At 42.8% G+C, this 21,297-nt stretch overlaps 1 protein-coding gene across 1 annotated transcript; it reads right to left on the bottom strand.

The window, feature by feature from the left end:
* Nucleotides 1-38: 38 nt before the first annotated feature.
* Nucleotides 39-15,851, bottom strand: CHORDC1 (cysteine and histidine rich domain containing 1). Its single transcript, XM_033146107.1, has 11 exons — nucleotides 15,695-15,851; nucleotides 8,890-8,939; nucleotides 8,110-8,166; nucleotides 5,882-6,042; nucleotides 5,018-5,118; nucleotides 4,682-4,740; nucleotides 3,380-3,450; nucleotides 3,155-3,260; nucleotides 2,422-2,541; nucleotides 1,922-1,984; nucleotides 39-1,089 (listed from the first exon to the last, which is right to left on the bottom strand). Exons 1-11 carry the CDS (start codon nucleotides 15,756-15,758, stop codon nucleotides 937-939), a joined length of 1,005 nt encoding a protein of 334 aa, XP_033001998.1. The 5' UTR covers nucleotides 15,759-15,851; the 3' UTR covers nucleotides 39-936.
* Between the last annotated feature and the right edge of the window lie 5,446 nt (nucleotides 15,852-21,297).

Raw genomic sequence — 21,297 nt, forward strand, 5'->3', positions numbered from 1 at the left:
TTTTTTTTAAAAAGAAACTTAAGGGTTTTGTTTTTTTAAGGTGTTCCAGACACCTACTTTTTCCAGTTTCCCTTTACAAATGACATTCACGGCTGCAATATGGAAAAACTCATTTAACTTGACCCCACTGTTGTATATATCTTTTTAATCCTCATGCTATAATTTAAAGCGAGTAGTTTGCATTATTACACAGAATCAATTCTTTTCAAGGCAAAACAATTAAAGAGCACAGGCTGCTGAAGTGGTGACTTGGCGGTGTAACATTTCAAGCACTGAGGAAATCTTAATACAGTGTGGACCACAATATGAACATATGGTGATGCTGAACCAGGATGCATGTACAGCTTTGGAATTCTAAAACTAAAAGTCGTGGTCCAATCTCCAGCTTGCCAACTAATCCTTTATGTTCAAAGGGCTCAGGGTTGATTGTTGCAGCAGCTGCCAAAACTGACAGCTGTATTAGGTCGTGAACATTGAGCCCGGCCCTACGCACTGCCAGTAAGCACCCCTGACAGAGTACTCACCATAGAACACAGCCTTAAGCAAATAAAAGGTTGTATAACACTGCCCTACAATAGGGAAGAATAAACAAACAACTTCCGCAGCCCTTTTCTGGTGTTAAAAACAGGGACTTGCCAGGGGGAGAGAACCAGAGAGGCAGTGCTGAGAAGGTGGCAAAGGGCATCTTCTGCAGGTGCCTGTGGCTACTGGTTCCAACTGCTGCTGCTCACACCCACAACACTTCCATGAGCGCCAGCCTTAACCGTCTGGGGAAGATCCAGTACAACAAACAAAACAAACATTGTGCTACTGAAAAGCCTAGAACTACAACCAATCTGGAATGCAATTTTTTTGTGATTATGCATAAAATTAAGTTATATTAAAACAGCAAAGTCACCACTTCACCAGGGGCAAAAACTGGCCTCTTCTCAGATTTCAAGCTTGCGCCGCAATTTTTTGCTGCTCTTTTGGTTTTACTTTGGATACTGGGAGTTCCAAGCCTGCCCATAACATGGGCTCAGCTTTCCTCATCGTGAGCTCAATCTTTGTAGCCGTCATGTTTACGTAACTCCTTTTCACATCAATCACCTAGAAGAAGATATGTACATTTCAGTTTACCACTTAACTGCATGCCTGATTAACACTACAGAATTGAGTTTATTCAACTCGCTGCTATAAATTAACTGTTTTAAAAAACAAACAAGCAGGAAAAAAACCCCAAATAATGTAACTATTGGTAAGAGAAAATTTAAACATTGTCATGTGTAACATAGGACTAGAAAAATGAGCTAAAGTATAAGGTCTCATGAATACAGTGGTGCCCCGCTAGATGAAAATAATTCGTTCTGTGAGTATTTTCATCTAGCGGGTTTTTCGTCTAGCGAAGCGGCAATGCAAACCGTGGTTTTCGCTAGACGATTTTTTTTTTCCCCGTCTTGTGAGGCAGCCCCATAGACAAATTCGTCTTGCGGGGCAGCTTTCTGCTAGACGAATGCCTTCGTCTAGCGAGTTTTTCGTCTAGCGAGGCATTCGTCTAGCAGGGCACCACTGTACAGGGAAACAAATAAGTGCTGCCCCATTAACACGTTCCAAGAAACAAGTTGCCTCCTGTGCTCAACACACAACCCTGACTGTTTTGCGCAGAGATTATGATGCTATCGAGGAAAAGGTGACTTGTTTAAGCTGCTGCAGCCAATGGGAAGCTGCGCACGCCTCCTCCATGCCGGAAATAGCATTTGCGCATGCGTGCGCACACTCCGGCCCACCGTGGCATCTGCGGGACCATGAACCGGCCCAAGCCACAAAAACTCTGCCGACCCGTTGTAATACTTAATTTTGTCACTTAATCCTGCTACAAGTGCCTGACTCTGATTTTGAACCTGCCTGAAGTTTACTTGAATGCAAATATGTATGTACTTACACCCCATAGATTCAGATTCTGATTAAATTCCTTATCACCTTCAAAGACGATATGAATATTTAACTGGAAGAGAAGGAAAGGTTTATGCAGTAGCAGTAGTAGCTAAACATGCAGTATTTATTTCAGCTTGCAGTGCTAGAAAGCAGATGGGTTTTTGCCCAGGTGGGAGTGAGTTCCTTCCTTCCTTCTATTCATTCATTCCATAAAATTTATACATCGCTTGATTGTGAAAAAGAGGGAACAGTACAAAAGATAAAACAGTAAAATCAAGAAATATTTACAACCCTGCTTTAAAACATACAAGTGGTAAAATGCTAAAACAGATTAAAATTACCTAAACTTTCTAGGCAACTGAGTAGGCTCGTCTAAACAAGAATGTTTTTAGCAGGTGCCGAGAAGAGTACAGTGAAGTTTCAAAATGCAGGTGCTGCCACACTAAATAATCAATTTGAATTTGGGAGTTAAAATGGCAACAATACAGGCCAATTAGGGTAACTCACCACCGTGCTATTTGCTTCTACGTGACTAAGTTCAGGAATGGAATTCTTGGCATAAATAGAAATTGTCACTTCACCTCCAGTCTGATGCCAATCGTGCCTGCATGGAACCACTTTTTTCTCCTGTAGGTGATCAGAGTTAAAGACACAAATCATGGTTTCAACCCATTTGCAAATACTTGCATTGCTACCTATCTTTTTCCAAAGTACATTGGGTTCTATGGAGGCATAGCTTAAGACTCTGTCCATAACCTGATTCTTTACAATCCCTTCAATGTCATTTTTATTGCCTCCCCCACCCCCACCCCAAAAATGTCCTATGGCTGAAGCCAGAAGTTCACTTTAACAGGATGGAAAGGGAGTCAACGTTTCAGCATTTGTCATCGTTGTACAGTATATAGCCTAGGTAGAAGAAAACAAAAGGAGAAGCCCATAGAAACACCTTTTTGCAGAGGTGTTTAATGTGTTTGAGGCACAACTTCTATGTTATGGTTCTATCTGGTTAGTTGCTCCACTAAACTTTGTGTCCTCTGTTTTATTCTGCACAAGTCAAAATATTGTCAGGTAAGATCTCACTGCATTCAAGTCCTTGTTGTAAGGTACAAGTTGACTGACCAACGATGGAAAAAGAAATATTCAAATTTCACACACAAGGCAGTCTATCCAAGCAGGTGTATTGTTTAGCAACACAGGTTAAGAATAGTAAGCTATTAATAACACAGCCCTTGCTACTTACAGCATCCTTCTTAATCCATGCATGTATTCCTGTCGCACAACCCTCTTGAGACAAGAAAGTATTGAAGTCTGATGTTTTCCTCTTGCAGCAACTCCAGTATTTCATCCTGTGTATTAAGATTTAAAGACGTCACATAAACAACTGCAACAAAACTAATCTCAAGTTCCATTATGTCTAGCTAGCGGATGGTTAACAAAGAATTCAAGGAAGGCACGTAATACTAACCCTTCATGGAATATAGGGACACCTGCGTGGTATGTACATGTTTCTTCCATGCTGTGTGGTCCTTCAAATGTCTAAGGGAAATATTAACAGACAAATAACATTTTACTAGTCATTGCATTAGATTATTGCTCTACAGCTTCCACCCAACAGCTGAGGTAGCCGCTTACAGTGCAATCCCAACCACATCTACTCAAAAAGTCTATAGAATTCAGTGGAGCTTACTCCCAGGTAGGTAAAGTTAGGACTGCAGTTGCATCAAGCAGAAGCTCAGTTTCCCCCGGCTGACTGGTCCAAACAGTGCCAAAGCATTTGTTTGTGGGTCTAGTAGAAACTTGTGACAATGCCTCCCACCTTCCACATGACCCATAACATGACCCATCCCATCCATGCAACCTTATGAAAGAGGTTTCTCCTTTAATTATAAAATTACGCTTTTTACATTTCTGAAACTACACTATGGCATCATAGCCCACAATGGGACTCTACTGCCATGCCCTCAACTCCCTCTATTTTTGTGCTATTTTTGTTTTAACATCTAAGCCTGAAGCATATAGTCTTACAACACTTGCTGACTATTTTGTAACTTTTTAATTGGACCTAGGAAAGTCTCTAATATTAACATGCTTGGTGTTTCCTTTCCTTTCCTAAGAGGCTGTACTGTGTTATGATTGTTTTTAAACTGATTTTTTTGCATGCTGTTAATTTTGTTGAAAGTTGCCTAGCAACTGACTGGTGTTACATGATTAAACTAAATTAATAATAAATGATTTTCTGAACAGTCTCTAAAATCCGTAAATGTTTACATGTGCCAGTGCTGACCAAACACATCACAAAATTCTGATTGATGTGTAACGCAGAAGCTTACACAATACTTTATAACTGTAAAAGAAATGAGTAACAGCTCACATTCTTGGCAGTGCAAAAACATATGCCCATACAAATATCCCTCACCTGTACTCAAGAACTATATGCTACAATAATTACTGGTGCATGCCAAGAGACATCATGCAATATTGGGTGATGTGATCTGTACTGAAGTGACAACTTACTGATTGGTTTTATTTATAAAGATATTTTTATACCGCTATACATAAAATAAATCAAAGGAGTTAACAACATACATACACACACACACACACACACACACACATACATACATACATACAATAAATCTAAAATCCAAGGCCACCTAATTCCCTGCATAAGCTTGGCAGCAAAGAAAAGTTCTCAGCAACTTATAAAAGGATGGGGAACTAAGGGGGTTTGAAGTGTGGCACATTTACATAACATTGAGAAATTTACCTTTTTACAGCCTGCATTTTTACAAGGCGTCCCAATCTTTATCTCATCACTATCGTCCTCTGTAAAACAGGAATAGTTTGCTTTGTAAGTCTTAAGAATTCGCTTTTCTTCTGAAGAAATGAGCAGAACTCAAGCATATAGGAATATACAAATGACATTTTCTACGCAAGTTGTTTATCTTTCAGATACTGTCTGCTACACAATCAGATAGGATACTTCCATGTTCAGTGCTCTGAACTCCAAGGAGGGGTTCAATAATAATAGCAATAGATTCACTGAACCCATTTAGCACTGAGCTACAACACACTCATTTAGGAACCCTATCAAGCTATATACCTTTTTTTATTTCGTTTCCCGACGACAGCTTTAGCTTCTCTAATGCTTGCTTCAAGGAAGCAGATACTTTCAGCTGCAAGCAACTCATCGGCTCATCTGGGCTAAAGAAAGCAGAGGGAATAAGTTGTGCTACTTTTTAATGTGACAAAAACAATTCGTTTCAAAATACTTATGAAGTCTTCTAGAGCACTGGTATTTTACAGGTGCATTAGGACAGATAAATAGGCTGCAGCCTGACCCAAGGTGGCACCAGCATGCGCACATAAGCGGTGTAGAAACACAGTGGTACCTTGACTAAAGTCCAGTCTATTATAAGTCCTTTTGGACTAAGTCCAATTGCAACCCGGAAATGAGTGCTCTGGGTTGAGTCAATTTTGATGCAAGTTGGGCCTGGCTGTTGTTTTAGGGGTCGCTTTTCATCGTCTGGTTCCTGTTGAGTGTGTTTCGTTTGTTAATTGAGTCCCTCGCTGCTAATCAGAGGCTTCCTGTTGAGTCTGCCAGCTGTTGAGTCGCAAGCACCCACGCAACAGAGGTGATATTTGGAGGTTTTGTTTTTCCTATTTTTTGCGTTTTGGTTTGTGTGGCTTTTTCGGTTTTTTGACTGTGACTTCATTTTATGGGACTGACCTGTGACTGTGGCTTGTGACTTCATTTTTGTGACTGTGTGGAACCCAGTTCAGCTACTGGTTGATTGTTTGACTGCAGAAATGGATAAAAGCCCCCCATCCAAACAATGACTATAATCAGCGCACGTAAGGGGGAAAAAAACAATTTTTTTCATCTACAATACTGTCTTATTTATTTTATAGTACAATACATTGATTATTGATAATTTGGCACAAATGCCTGCTCTCAGGACAATACCTTGGCCTCTGTATTGCTTCCACAGGCTTTGGTGCTTGAATTATGTGTTCTTGAAATTTAGGCTTCAGGTCAGCTAACTCCTTTCGCTCAGAGGTAGTTTTAACTTCAGGTTTGACAGGTTCAGGGGGCTTCTCACTATTATGGAAGCCCTTTGTACAGCCCTGTTGTACAAAGAATAACAACAACAATCAAAACAAAATAAAAAATTAAAAAATCCTTCCAGTAGCACCTTAGAGCCCAACTAAGTTTGTTCTTGGCATGAGCTTTTGTGTGCATGCACACTTCTTCAGATAATAATGCTATATAATTATATATATAGTAATTATATATATAATTGCTATATATAAATAGCAATAATGCTATTATTTATACCCCGCCCATCTGGCTGTGTTTCCTCAGCCACTCTGGGCAGCTTGCAGCACATAAAGTCATGTATAATGTTGACTGTATATTAAGCTCTAACAATGCTCTAACAATGCAATTTCTTAAGCTAGTTCTGTCACTTCAGCACTTAATATTTAGAAGTAATAATAATAATAATAATATTTATTATTTGTACCCCGCCCATCTGGCTGGATTTCCCCAGCCACTCTGGGCGGCGGCTTCCAACAGAAACCAAATACAACAATATCAAACATTAAAAACTTCCCTAAAAAGGGCTGCCTTCAGGTTTTTTCTGAATGTCAGGTAGTTGTTTATTTCCCTGACCTGTGATGGGAGGGCGTTCCACAGGGCGGGCGCCACTACCGAGAAGGCCCTCTGCCTGGTTCCCTGTAGTTTTGCTTCTCGCAGTGAGGGAACAGACAGAAGGCCCTCGGCGCTGGATCTCAGTGTCCGGGCTGAATGATGGGGGTGGAGACGCTCCTTCAGGTATACAGGACCGAGGCCGTTTAGGGCTTTAAAGGTCAGCACCAACACTTTGAATTGTGCTCGGAAACGTACTGGGAGCCAATGCAGATCTCTCAGGACCGGTGTTATGTGGTCTCGGCGGCCACTCCCAGTCACCAGTCTAGCTGCCGCATTTTGGATTAATTGCAGTTTCCGGGTCACCTTCAAAGGCAGCCCCACATAGAGCGCATTGCAGTAGTCCAAGCGGGAGATAACCAGAGCATGCACCACTTTGGTGAGACAGTCCGCGGGCAGGTAGGGTCTCAGCCTGCGTACCAGGTGGAGCTGGTAGACAGCTGCCCTGGATACAGAATTAACCTGCGCTTCCATGGACAGCTGTGAGTCCAAAATGACTCCCAGGCTGCGCACCTGGTCCTTCAGGGGCACAGTTACCCCATTCAGGACCAGGGAATCCTCCACACCTGCCCTCCTCCTGTAAATACTAGGGCTAAGTACAGACATTCAGATGTCTGTAAATACTAGGGCTAAGTACAGACATTCAGATCAACTTCCGCCCATCAGTTTCTCAAATGCAACAACCTACGGTCTTTTAAGTTATTACATGTAGGCCTGTGAAGGCCGTGCAGACAGGTACACTCGCCCCAAGCTGGGGACCTGCTGGACTTACGCTGTCATGCCAAGAACAAGACTCCTGCCCCGTGCCTCAGGCAAGCTCAGCACAGCCCTGCACATAGGCATGGCTTTAAAGGTCTTCCATACTTATTAGAATCATACAAAGTAATAGCAGATTCAGCTATTCCACTGTCAATCATTATCTAGCCCAAACAGTGGCATTCATCTGTAAGAGGGAAGCAGCAGGTTCAGGGAAACAGACCAAATATTTAGGAAAAAACCAAAGAGCCTAGTGAGGACTAAGCATGCACGGTGACCTTGGAACAGAATGTTAGGGAGAGAAATGAAATGGAGTAACCTGGAAAATGGCATGCACACACTACAACTTTTAATGCAGGTCCCACTTTTATAATCAAAATGTCAAGAAATAATTGAAACACCTGTGGAGAAGACACACACTTTCTTCACTTGAAGGCTGCTGATTTGAACACTTCATGTCAGGGGCTAACAGTTGTACAACACCTACAGGTGAAGCTACAAGCAAATGTAGGTTTTTGGAACCTGATTTTTCTAAGTGTCTCTAGGCAACCTGTGGCCCTAATGTTGTTGACTACAGTCTAAGCTAAAATGTGAGCCAGAGTCTAGCAACAACCGGAAAGCCCCACGTTGCCCATTCCTGTTTTAAGGGGTTCCCACCCACTCAAATGAGCAACTTTCCATTTTTCATTTGTAGTAAAATACAACCATTACAAATTATTAATACATACCGCAATGCTTAAGAAGTCAGAAAAGTCTGTAGTCCTTCTTTTACAGCATGACCAGCCCTGTAAGATACAAGCCATGTGAAACATGAATTTACCATCTTAATATCAAAAAAAACCTAGGGGAAAAAAGTGAATGTTTCCCCAATGTGAAATAACAAAGCTACACGAAAAGACTAATGTTATTTTTAGATAAAGTGATAATCATCGCTTGGTAAAAAAGCAATAAAAACTCAATGAACATTCCAACACTGGTATCCAGGAATACGCAGTAACAAGTTTCACCAACATACTTTGGGAGTGATGTACTGTAGCACAAGGTTCAATAGAGCAGTGTTTTTCAACCTTTTTTGGGCAAAGGCACACTTGTTTCATGAAAAAAATCACGAGGCACACCACCATTAGAAAATGTTAAAAAAATTAACTCTGTGCCTATATTGACTATATATAAAGTAATTCTCTTGAATTTTTCAATTTGTCCCACGGCACACCAGGCAACATCTCGCGGCACACTAGTGTGCCGCGGAACAGTGGTTGAAAAACACTGCAATAGAGAACTGGAACATGTTTAACACAATGCATTCAAGTGATCACTGCTGCCTGGAACAGAATGTTTCTATAATAACTAAACAGGGTAAATCTTTTATTTCAGGAAAAAAGTGGGCATTCCTCCAAACTCAAGCAGATTGATACATCAAAGGTCACAAAGGGAATTGAAATATTGCCATGAGCATGATTTAGCTAAAGTTTTGGAAGGCTTTTAAACAATTATGTTTGTACACCTACTTTAAGAGCATCATGAAAGACTGGTACTCCTGGGTGATAGGTACAGGACTCTAAAAGAAGGAGAGAGAAAAAAGGATTAGCAGAGTACAGCAGTGATACCATCCCTAAAACTACAGGTTATATTTAGCAAAGTAAGTTAATCAGTCTTGTGATTGCTGTCAATATTTTCATATTCATCAAGGCTCAATATCATGTAGCAGCACACTGAACACTTTTCAGTTGGAAACAGAGCACAGAATTCAGAAAACACAAGCAGTTGTTACAAAATACTCCCTTTGGATGTTTGTGTGCTTTCCTGGATGGCATGTTATCTATAAAATCCAGAAATGAATTGAGGCGTAAAATTAAATATACATTTTAATAAGTAGAAATACCCAGCCTAAACTATTAGGTGGATTTGTAGTTGGTTGAATGACCAAATCCAAAAAGTGCTCACTAATGGTTCCTCACCATCCTCGAAAAAAGGGACAAGTGGAGTGCCACAGGATTCTGTCCTGGGCCTGTTGTTGTCCAGCATCTTTATAAATTAATTGGATGAATTAATTAATGATATGCTTAATTCTGCAGATGACACCAAACAGGGGGTAGGGGATGGGTGGACAGGTAGCCAATACCGCTGAATACTGAACTGGTTTCAATATGACCGTAACAGATTGGAGAACTGGGCCCAAACTAACAAAATGAATTTCTAGGGGCAAATACAAGGTTTTACATTTAGGCCGAAAGAACCAGCAGCACATATAGCAGACCACAATATGAACATGAATCAACAATGTGAAGCTACAGGGGAAAATGCTAATGCTAGTCTAGGCTACAACAACAGAAGTATAGCGTCAAGGGAAGTAATGGTTCCACTCCATTCTGCCTTGGTCAGACCACACCTGGAATACTGTGTCCAGTTCTGGACTCCACAATTTAAGAAGGATACTGACAATCTGGAATGTGTGTAGAAGAGGGCAACCAAGATGATCAAGGGTCTGGAAACCAAGCTTTATGAGGAATGGTTGAGGGAATTAGGTATGATTACCCTATTAAGAAGGAGATAGGATAGCCCTCTTCAAATATCTAAAGGGCTGTCACATGGAAGATGAAGCAACTTCTACTCTGGAAGGTAGAACCCAAACAAATGGCTTCAAGTTATAAGAACGGAGATTCCAACTAAACATCAGGAAGAACTTTCTGAAGGTAAGAGCTGTTAGATAGTGGAAGGACTCCTCCAGGAGGTGGTGGACACTCCATCACTAGATGGTTTTAAGGAGAGGTTAAATTACCATCTGCCATGAATGCTTCAGTTGAGAGCCCTGCATTGAAGGGGGTTGGACTAGATGAGACCCCCCAGGATCCCTTCCAACTCTATAATTATATGATTCTATGACCCAGCTCCACTGGCACTGCCTTTATCACATACAATCGAAACATGAATACCATTCAAGAAAGAGGTCAAGGCTAGGATTCAGAAAAGAAAATCAAGTAGTGTTTTGGACTTGTATTTCTTTAAGCACTCTACTTGTAACTGATGTGGATTTCAAAGCAGAAGAGCATTTAAAAGATGAGATCCTACCAGGTGTGCCCAAATCATTTGACATGCCTAAAGTAGGTCTTTGGATTCCAGCTTAAGTGTTTGCAATGGACTCATGTACCACTTCTTAAGCATGCAAACAAGTTTCAAGGAGCTACATGATACTTTTCCAGAACAAGTAACCAAATAAATATAGATCACTCAAGGGCAGTTTTGAAGCCCACAATTTATATATAAAGTTCCACAATCCAACACCAAAATACTTGCCTGAAATTTCTAGGCAAAGCATACTTTGTGGAGTGGGGGGATAGTGGAAATGGACTCTCTCTCTTTCTTCACTACCCCACCCCCTCGCACCCTGGAAGGATTTGCATCCTGAAAAGTGGGATGTAAGTAATTATAAATAAGAACTTGTGTTCACTATCCAGGCAATAGTAGTTCAGGTGATGCACTGCAAGCACTTATTCTTCAACAGGAAACACAAGACAGCATCTCAACTTCACTTGAGTTATATCATCAGCTCAGCTTCAAAAGTAAGGCACCTTAAACAGTAAGTTTCAATTCCAGCAAAACACCTGACACATCCAGACCTTTCAGAAGCAGTCTGCTGATACAATTAAAAATCTTCCGTAGTCTAACTTCAACGTATCTTTCTTCCTAAGCTTGCCAGTCAAACAAAAGTACTAACAGAACCTTTTACTAATGACAGTATATTAATATGATGCCTTTCTCACCAGCCAGACCACAATGTAATACTGGCTTAGTGTGTACAGATCTGCTGTCTTAGCAGCAGGACCAGATGAGTTGGTAAATGCCAGAAAACAAGTGGAAAATTGGAATTATTTGCTTTCTAGAACTGAAATAAATTGTGAAGCCATTCTGACAACAAAATTCCCATGCTTAGTAGAATATATAAATTCAGAAGAAGTTGAAATGCCAGTTCTATTATATACTTGTTCCAAATAAGCATCATTAACTTGCTTACAGTTCTATCATATGTAGCACAGACCCAGCTGCTTCCAAGTTCAAGATGTCTTATCCTGTTATGATAAACTTATGCCCAGTGCAATCAAACCTCAAAGCATTAAATATAATATAAAATAAATTAAGCAGCATTTTTTTACAATATTGAACATGTTACTGACATTCTTAGTTCTAACACTGAGCTCTTTGAAGTGAAAAAAATTGTTACCGATCAGTATCTACATTAGAACATTTGAATTACTATAGGTGTACCAGTCTAGATGGAAAAAAATAAGTGAATTGCAGGTGCCACACATGTAATTATCCTAATGACTAACAGGAGTCTCAAAGGTGCTGAGAATTGCAAAGATGAAATGTTTGGATTACTTCACAGTGGGACCACATTCATATCCACACTCAGCTGTTCCTTCTTCTGCTCTTTTCAGTAATGCCAGATCACTTATGTCAGGCGTAGGTAACCTTTCATCCACCAGTTGTTGCTGAACAATAACTCCCATTGGCCCCAGCAAGGATGGCCAATGGCCAGGGATAATGGGAGTTGTAGTGCAGCAACATCTAGAGGGCCAAAGGTTCCCTACACCTGATTTACACAGCTCCACCCTGCTTTAAAGCCACTCCTTACATGAAGTCATTAGTTTCAACTTCTCAGTCCTCATTCCCCAACTAAAGGAGCCCATGTGTGTAACTGCATTTACTTGCAGTCACCCTGTTTTGTGTCCATTCCTCCCTACTAGTTTATTATCCTTCCCCCTCTCTTACTTCACTGTTCCCACCTCCTAGACGAAATTTAAAGTTTAAGCTTGTCATGGTAAGATCATAGAATCAATTTAGAGGCTGGGTGGGTTGTAAGCCCTCTGGCCCACCCACCTCCCTGCTCAATTCAGGATGTTTGGAGTACTGTATGTGTTTTGTTATGTTAGTATAATGCTATATTATGATACCACCTCTCAGGGTCATATGCTGGAAGTTTGCTGGATGAAATCATAGATCTGTTATTTTTAAAACACTACTTGAACTGCACTCCCCCGCTTGCACCCCAGGACTCTGCATTAAGCATGGGCATTTGTATCTCATGTGCTACTAAGGCTCATCTCCTAAGATAACTTAATGTTGCTTTGTAACTCAAGACCAGCATCAGTGCATGGCAACAAAACATGATGTTCCCAAAACAAGCACAAAACATTATCCATGCCAGGAGAGGACAAAACAACTGATGCAGGATCTTCTCTATTGTTGACTTAAAGCCCTCAGAATCTATCCTGTTCCCACAGAAGTATTTGGAGCATGTTGCTGATAAGCAGCACAGGGCATCTGCTGTATCATATAGGTTGAACTCTCTCAGTTCAACCTACATGATATGGGAGAGGAGGAACATGTTATTCTAATACAATTTAGTGTCAAATGTGTGTCTACATAAACAAACACACTTTCCAAGTAGCCCTATCACTATACAGTATTAGGAAAAAAAATACAAGAATACAAAATACAAAAAAATACAAAAATACATGATGAAAATCCAACACAGGTGGTACCTCACACCCTCAAAATTGTCAAAAATTTATAAAGGAACAACTAATGTGTGCTGGAGATGTGGGGGGACTAACGGAGATCTGTTCCATATGTGGTGGGCTTGCCAGAAGATAAAAACATTCTGGAATCAGATTTATGAGGAAATTAAGAAAATGTTAGGGATCACATTCCCTAAGAAGCCTGATTCTCTCCTATTGAGCATTTTAGATAAGGAAATCCCAGTCAAATTAAGGGAGGTCTTCCTGTATGCTACAGCGGCTGCCCGAATTATAATCGCAAAGAGGTGGAAAGAACAAGAGCCACCTACATTAATAGAGTGGCATAACAAACTGCAAGAGTTCGCCGAGATGGCCCAGATAACTAACAGTTTAAGAGGGGGATCAAAGCAAAAAATTTTAGATAATTGGATGAGATATAAAATATATGTTGAAAAGTACACTAAGGGAAGGATGGCTATGCCAGCTTTTCAATAGCCTTGGTGAAAGAAAATAAGAGATTGAAGGGAAATGGGGGCACTGGTCGAGATGGTAGTGAAGTAAAGTGTTTTAGAAAGATAAGGAGATATGTTGGTACACACTCATGAGTAAGAGAGAATTTTACGTTTGGGACTGACAGGAAGTCGAGAGGGTTGAGTTTTGTGGTTGACATGGTTTTTTTTTCAGGTCTAATATGCTTGTTGTTTTATTTTTTTAGGTTGTATTTGGGGGAGGGAGGGGGATGAGGGTGTTTGATTTGTTTCTCTCTTTATTTTTTCTTTGGTTTTTGTGTTCTTTCTCCTTTTGGGTGTTATGTATATATGGATTGATGAAAGGATATGTATGGCTAACATCATTTAAATTAGTGCAATTTTGTTTTTTGTAACCAGAAACGAAAGGAACAGTAACTTAACAAACTGACAACAATAAGTGACAATGTTTCTTCTTTTTTGGAAACATTTTTATTATGATTTGAAGTTGGATTGCTTGTTGTATATCTTTGTTGAACAGCCTATAAATAAAATATTTTTTTTGGGGGGGGGGAAAAGGAAAAAAAATACAAGACAGATACAATACTGGAATACATTGCCCAACCTGCTGCCATTCAGACCATGCTGGGCTCCCAACTCCTTATCAGTTCCAGCCAACATGGCCAATGACCAGGGAAGTTGGAGGGCCGTAAGTTCCCCACCCCTGCATTACTTCATTCACATCTCAGTCTTCCTCCACAGTTGGCATAAATAGCTCAACACTCTTTTATACTCACAACAATCTTGTGAAGTAGCTGAAGTGATGAACTTCAGGGCTGAGTCTCCCTGGTTCTAATCTATGTGTGCGCGTACACGCACACATATTTACGTGACGGGCCCATAGCTCAGCGGTAGAGCACCCGCTTTGGACAGTTCTACATTCAACCTCCAGCATATCCAGGTTGGGCTGGGAAAACTTCTTCTTTGAAACCCTGGAGAGCCGCTGGTAGTCAGTGCAGATGATACTGAGCTAAATGGCCCAAATGTCTGTTCCAATTTAAGGCATGCTCCATGGTCACCCAATGAGCTTCATAATAATAATGATAATAATAATAATTTATTTATATTGCCCAATCCACTGTGGGAGGTGATGACGAGGGGAGAAGCTGACCCTTGAACTGCCTGGACACTAACAGGACACTCATTTCCCCCTCATTCCTGGACTGCCGCTCATGCTGGCCAGGACTGACAGGAGCTGGGAGTCCAGCCCGGATGTAAAGAGTGAGGACGCATCAGGGTTTTTTTTTTGGGGGGGGGGAGGAAGACTCCTCTAACCACTTGCTGTGAAGATGGAATTGAGAGGGGAAGGAATGTTTGTAGGCCACCTTGAGCTCCTTAGAGAAAAGATAGGATATGAATAAAACACATATCTATAAAGTATAAAACAGGGGGGTGAGGACATGCATATGTGCATGAGGCTGCTCTAACCACTATGCCACACTCCCTTGCATGACCTCACTGCCACAACTCCTCTCTCCCTCTCTCTTAGCCTGGCTCACCTCACAGGGTTGTTGTGAGTATGAAAGCAAGAGAGGTGGTGAGATCTGTGTAGCCTCCAACCTTGAGCTCCTTAGAGAAAAGCTAATAGCTAAATAATAACTAAAGCTTTAATAACTAAAGCTTTGGAGGTCTTTAAGCAGAGGCTTGACAGCCATCTGTCAGGAATGCTTTGAAGGTGTTTCCTGCTTGGCAGGGGGTTGGACTGGATGGCCCTTGTGGTCTCTTACAACTCTATGATTCTATATAAATATATAACAGAATACACACACACATCTATATATATATACAGTATACAACGGGGTGAAGACACATGTTGTGTGTTGGGAGAGCATGCGAGATTGCTCTAACCACCAGACCACACATCCCTGCAGGACCTTAGGCCAGTCACTCCCCCCTGCCCCTTTCTCAGCCTAGCCCACCTCACGGGGTTGTTGTGAGGATGAAATCAAGAGAGGGGAGCTCTGCGTAGCCCCCTCACCAGCTTCTTAGAGAATATATTATATAATACAGTACAATATAAACACCCACACCCACAAACACCCACAAACACATAGCATGTACAACGGGATGAGGACGTGTGTAGGAGAGAGAGACTGCTCTAACCACTACGCCACACTCCCTCGCATGGCCTTCTTGGGCCAGCCACTCTCTCTCCACCCACCTCTCTCAGCCTGGCCTACCTCACGGGGTGGTTGTGAGGGCGACGGAGTCGAGAGGGGGAAAGCTAAGATACCATTACAGCAGAATAATATCATATCATTTCTCACCGCCCACGTTGGCCTCGGGGTCGAAGCGCTGCCCGCAGCCCCGGTTGTAGCACAGCAGAGCCATGGCCGAGAAGCGATGAGGAAGGAGCCGGCGGTTGCGAGCGAAGAGGGAGCCGGGGAGATGCCGCCGCTTAGCTGACGGGAAGGAAGAAGGGCTCTCGCGCGCTCCCTTTCCGGAAAAAGCCGGGCGGAAGCTTCGGCGCGGGAGGGGGCCCCTTCGCGAAACTTCGGAGGAGGAGGGAATGCTCAGGGCGCAAGCGCAGGGCGCTTCGGCCGGCGCGAGGGAAGGTAGATGGGGGTGTGGAACGGAGGCGCGGGAAACGCGCAGGCGCAGTGCGGGATGAGGTAGGCGGTGTGTGAGAGAGGGGGGGGCAGTATGGGGGCGGGGCTTAAGTATTACGTGAGCGTCGGAGGGCGGAGTCGTTGGAACGGCAGTGATTGGATGGCGGGACTTTTTTTTTTTAAGGGACGCAGGTTCGTGTTGCGCCGCGAAAAACACGTGGCGGCGCGCCAGGTGTAGCAACTTCTCGTGCATTTTATTTAGTGCATGCGCAGTTATAGTAGCGGTGCTTGTTACGTGCCTCGGAACTAGACCCCATTGCGTCCAATGGGATTTCTCATAAGTAAGTGTGGCGGCAAGTACACTTTGGAACTCCCTGCCTCTTGTCATCCAGTAGGCAATATTTTACAGCGCCTGCTGGAAACATTCCTGTTTAGACAAGACTACCCAGATGCTTAAGAAGTTGGGTGATTCTAATCTGTTTTTCGTATTTACACTTTTGTATGCTTTGATGTATGGTTGTGAAGACACCCCCCCCCCCCCGATTTTACTGCGATGTATTTTTTTGCAATGGGTATGCCCACTCAACCACTTAGGTATGCAGAAGTGGCACATAGTACTCATTACACACCTGTAAGAAAGGGATCTTTTAGAGTGGACATCAGGCAGGGCCCTTCATTGCACTATTTGACATGTGCTTGAGGGCTTTTTTTTGTTTGTTTGTTTAGGCAAGCTTATCAAGACATGTGTTTTATTCATTTTTAGCTGTTGCTGATATTCGTCATCTTTTAGATCTTTTTAATACCTGTGTTTAACCATTTCTATTGATAGCTCTTAGTGTTTTGTACTGCAAGCCCATTACAGCAGTGTTCCCCAACCTTGGGCCAGCTGTTCTTGGACTACAGCTCCCATCATCCCTAGCTAGCAAGGCCAGTGTGGTCAGGGATGATGGGAGTTGTAGGCCAAAAAACAGCTGGAGGCCCAAGGTTGGGGAACACTGCATTAGAGGACCTTTTTATTTATTTTTTTAAAAAGGTCAAGGGGTAGATAAATTTTGTTTTTTGAAAATAAATCCCACCATTCCTCTAAGGAGGCATTGCTCATCAGTGAGGTAGGTTGGGTTGAGGTGGTAACTGACTGATCCAAGCAGCGTTCGAAATTCACCAGGTGCCAGGCACGTTTTGCACTTGGCTGCCGGCCTCTTGCGACCAAGTGAAGATGCCCGGGCGCCAGGATGGCACCTGATGTCTCTGCCATCTAAAGGCGCATGCCTAGGGGATCCCTGGATCTTGCCTGTTTTCACACACTAGCAACACATCCTGTAGAATTCTATCCGTTCTATTTCATCTGCGCAATCGGAATGAATATCTGGAACCAAAAAGTCATGTTGAAAAATACAACTTTCCATCCGTCTGGCCCCAAAATGGCAACTTGGCATTCCATTTGGGCGATGGTAACCCTGGTTTAAAGAGCCATTATTGGGATCCGGCTTATATATTTGAGTTTCTAACACTGGATCCAAGGTCTCCTAGTGAAGTTCATGGCTGAGTGGGGATTCGAACCTGAACATGATGAGTTCAGAGTGGGCACATGTACAACTTGGGTGCAGACAGGGTCTTTCGACACAATCACTTGAACGTTGGCAGAGGGTTGGGTCAGGTCGGGAAGTTGCCCGTTACCACAGTCCTTTCCCCTTATCTTTTATTTATTTATTCAATTAAATCATTTTCTGGACCACTTCATCTAAAAGGCCCTTTAGCTATTTAACAATAAAAAGACTGAAAACTGTGTCCAGCACAGATACAGACACAGAATGGGATATTTATAGGCTTTTGTCCTGTCTGGAGTGGAGGAGACTCTTGAGAGTCCCATGGACTGCAAAAAGATCAAACATATCCATCCTTAAAGAAATCAGCCCTGAGTGCTCACTGGAAGGGCAGGTCCTGAAGTTGAGGCTCCATTACTTTGGCCACCACATGAGAAGAGAAGACTCTCTGGAGAAGACCCTGTTGTTGGGAAAGATGGAGGGCACAAGGAGAAGGGGGCGACAGAGGATGAGATGGTTGGACAGTGTTCTCGAAGTGACTGGCATGAGTTTGGCCAAGCTACGGGAGGCAGTGAAAGATAGGCGTGCCTGGCGTGCTCTGGTCCATGGGGTCACAAAGAGTCGGACACGACTGAACGACTGAACAACAACAAAGTCCTGTCTGGATCAGTTTATTTGGAATGGTGCATACCTTACTTTTGTTTCTGGGATGCCTTGACATTAGGCAGCTTTCCCCATCCTGGTGCCCTCTAGGTTTTTTGGAGCACATACAAGGTTAGGGAAGGCTGTTACAAGGGATGACACTAAGGATTCTCTACCTTTAAAAATTGTACAGTCAATAGGAATTTGGGCATGCTCCAGCTGTCAATCATGCAGGAGTGACAAAAGCTGCCTTTGTTTAAATTCTTTCTTCTCACAAAGGAGACCTTTGTCCTCCTTTGTTTTTCCTTCATTCTCTGTCTGTCTTTTTAAAAAGGGGGGAGTGGGGAGGGAGCTCTAAGCAAAGAAGGAAAATGGGGTTGGCAGTACCTTCTGTAGTCTATCTTTGAGTCAAGGTGTCAAAGACCAACAATGCAGAAAATCAAAGCGAATTCTCTCCACCTTCCACCTTGAATCTTCAAAAACCGGGGGGGGGGGGCATTGGACTACGCTGCATCTTAGGTTTTCAAAACTCGATGGACAAAGAAAATACCCTTAGATCTCCCCGTAAACAGAACGCTTTAAATCCACAGCTGTGAAGTGATCACAGAAATACATAAAGGCTTATATTTTCATGAATTCTTACTTAACACACAAAATATCTGTGTTGGAGTCTCCTGTAGAGAGAACCATCTGTGGTGTTAAACTGTCTTAAGCTTCCAACCCCCCCTTTTTTTAAGTAAAAAAAAATGGCTTCTTTCATACCGTGCAAGTATGCACACACAAAAAGGCCCCGGCTTTTACTTTCTAAAAAAAGGCATATTTTATTTTGCTCGCGACATGATGTGTTCCCAGCAAAGTGGTAGGTTTGGGATAATTAGCTCAGCGAAGCCTTTGCGGACTCAAATGTCTGGGCCAAGAGCTCTCTGGTGAAGCCAGATGTCGCCCTGTTGAAAATTTTCTAGCTCCTTGGTGGAGCTAGAAGCAGAATGATCTGTTTCGATAAGTGACATTCGTTTGAAGTTTTCAAGGAAGCCTGAGGTTCTTTGGATGCATAGACAGTAAGTTTCCTTGAGAGAAAACATGGCCTCCAAGGTCTTGTTCTTGCTGGTATGTTCTAGGTTGTGATCCCAGTTCATGTGGATCACTGGACTGCTTTTGCGCTCTAGAAAAAAGGATGGGGTACAATTTTATTCATTGCATTTTATACCCCCCTTTTCCTCTAAGGAACTCAAGGTGTATGTCATTCTCCCTCATTTCATCCCACAAGAACCCTGCAAGGTTGTTTAGGCTGAGAGATGGTGACTGGCCTAGGGCTGCCATATTTCAAGAAGTAAAATTCCTGACACCCTCAAAGTTGGTGGACAGGGCGAGAGGCGAAAGTGGTCAGAGCCACAATTGTGATTGTTACCTTTATACAGTAGATTAGCAGTACCGGAGCTCAAGGGCACATTCCAGTCAGGCAAAAACCACTAAGCAAATTTGGTGTGGGGTTTTGCTTAGGGAGAGAGACCTGGAGTAGCTCATTCGTCCTCCTGGACTGAGGTTCCACATTTCTGCTCTAGAAGGTGAGAACGTGGAGAGCTTCCTTAGCATTTTATAGCACCTGCAAATAAAGATGAGCTCGCTATGAGACTGTAGGCAAGTCTCACGGGAGCGTGCCGGTCAGTAATCTCACAGTTCAAAAAATACGATCACTACAGACTTAGTTTGAGTGTCAGGCCTAATGAAGAGAGCAGCTCATTCCTGGTGGTCTTCCTCCATGAAAATCAGTTGCCAACACTGAAAGTCTCTGTCTCCTCACCAGGGCTTTCCCCAAGCAATCGGAGACTGTGCCTGCATGCAGACAACCTCTCCTCCGCCCTTTGCATGCCTCTTCTGGTTATGGGAGACCAGCAAGGGGAGGGAGCTTGTCATAGCAGGATGTGGAGACACCTGTGATTCATCTCTCCCTCTTCTCTCTTACCACTTTCCTACTTTACCTTTTGCCTCTGATTCTGGATTTCTGTCTGCCACAGGCTCTCCCTGGTCACTAAGCCCTGTTACCTCTTCAGCTTCTGACACCTCCTCTTCCCAGTCTTCTTCCTCGGGCCACTCATCATGGTCTCACCACTACATCCCAGGTTCTGAGCCTCCTTCCCTTGGGGGGGGGGGTTCCCCAGTTGGTTACTCCCTTCCACCATTCCTCTGCATCCAGCCAGCCTGTGACATAGAAACATGCACCATCCACATCCGTGATATGAAGATAATAGTTCTGAACTACCTTACGAGGCTGCTGTAAAAATTGCACAAGGGTTGCCAACATGGCAACCATGGATGCACATGTGCTCAGAGCCCCTTTCTGGCAGCCGCAGGTCACCTCTCCTTGCTTAAACCAGCCTTGAAAGATGCAGAATGAGTCCTGGATTCCAACATGGTAATAATGTGCATGAAGCCCTTTGAACCCCAAAGCATTGTAGAGTATTGTTCTTGTCCGGCGTTTTTTCCTGGCATATAGGAAAATTGACTTGGGAAACAAAAGCACCCCCCTGTGTTCCAGATTAATGGATGCTCACATTCCCCATATGTCGTATTGTTTTGCAATTTTTATCCAATATGAAGTCTTACGAGGTCGGCTGTCGGATACTAAGTGCCACCGCGTGCCGCCAGCTATCAAGCTCAGTGTTACATGCCAAGCCTTGTCAAACGCCGACTTGTCAAATATCAAGCCATGGAATGAGATGGAACCGGCTGCCAAACACGGGCAATATTTGGCAAATATTGAAATAGGCAGAGCATCCAGTGAGTATTCGAACCTTGAAATCAGATGTTATCAGACGCCAAATGCAAATAACGTTTGGCAAATCTTGAAATGTGTGCAACATCCCGTGACTACTCAATTTTGGGAGAGAAGTATTCTAGACTCGTGCACAGTCTCGGAGGTGCCAAGACCTCTTCAGTTTTCCTTGTCGTTTTAGGCAATAATTTGGGCAGATCTCTTACACGTTCCTTGTAATATGAGTTATTAGTCCGCATCAGAAAAAAAAAACCGTTCCAATCGGTCGGAGCCCATTAGATGTTCCTGTTCCCACCAGGATGTTAAAGTCACCCTACTTAGAAGGGATGATTGCTCATTAACCCCACTTTTACTGCTCTTTC

The sequence above is a fragment of the Lacerta agilis genome, chromosome 4, assembly GCF_009819535.1.
Source record: "Lacerta agilis isolate rLacAgi1 chromosome 4, rLacAgi1.pri, whole genome shotgun sequence".
NCBI lineage: Eukaryota > Metazoa > Chordata > Lepidosauria > Squamata > Lacertidae > Lacerta > Lacerta agilis.

Bases quoted from the DNA above. Each gene is read 5' to 3' on its own strand.
- CHORDC1 (XM_033146107.1), bottom strand. From the start codon at position 15,758: ATGGCTCTGCTGTGCTACAACCGGGGCTGCGGGCAGCGCTTCGACCCC. The intron at 6,043-8,109 runs GTATGTATTAAT...TTTGTACAACAG, and splicing joins CTGACTTCTTAAGCATTGCG to GGCTGTACAAAGGGCTTCCA. The intron at 4,741-5,017 runs GTATATAGCTTG...CCTGTTTTACAG, and splicing joins GGGAAACGAAATAAAAAAAG to AGGACGATAGTGATGAGATA.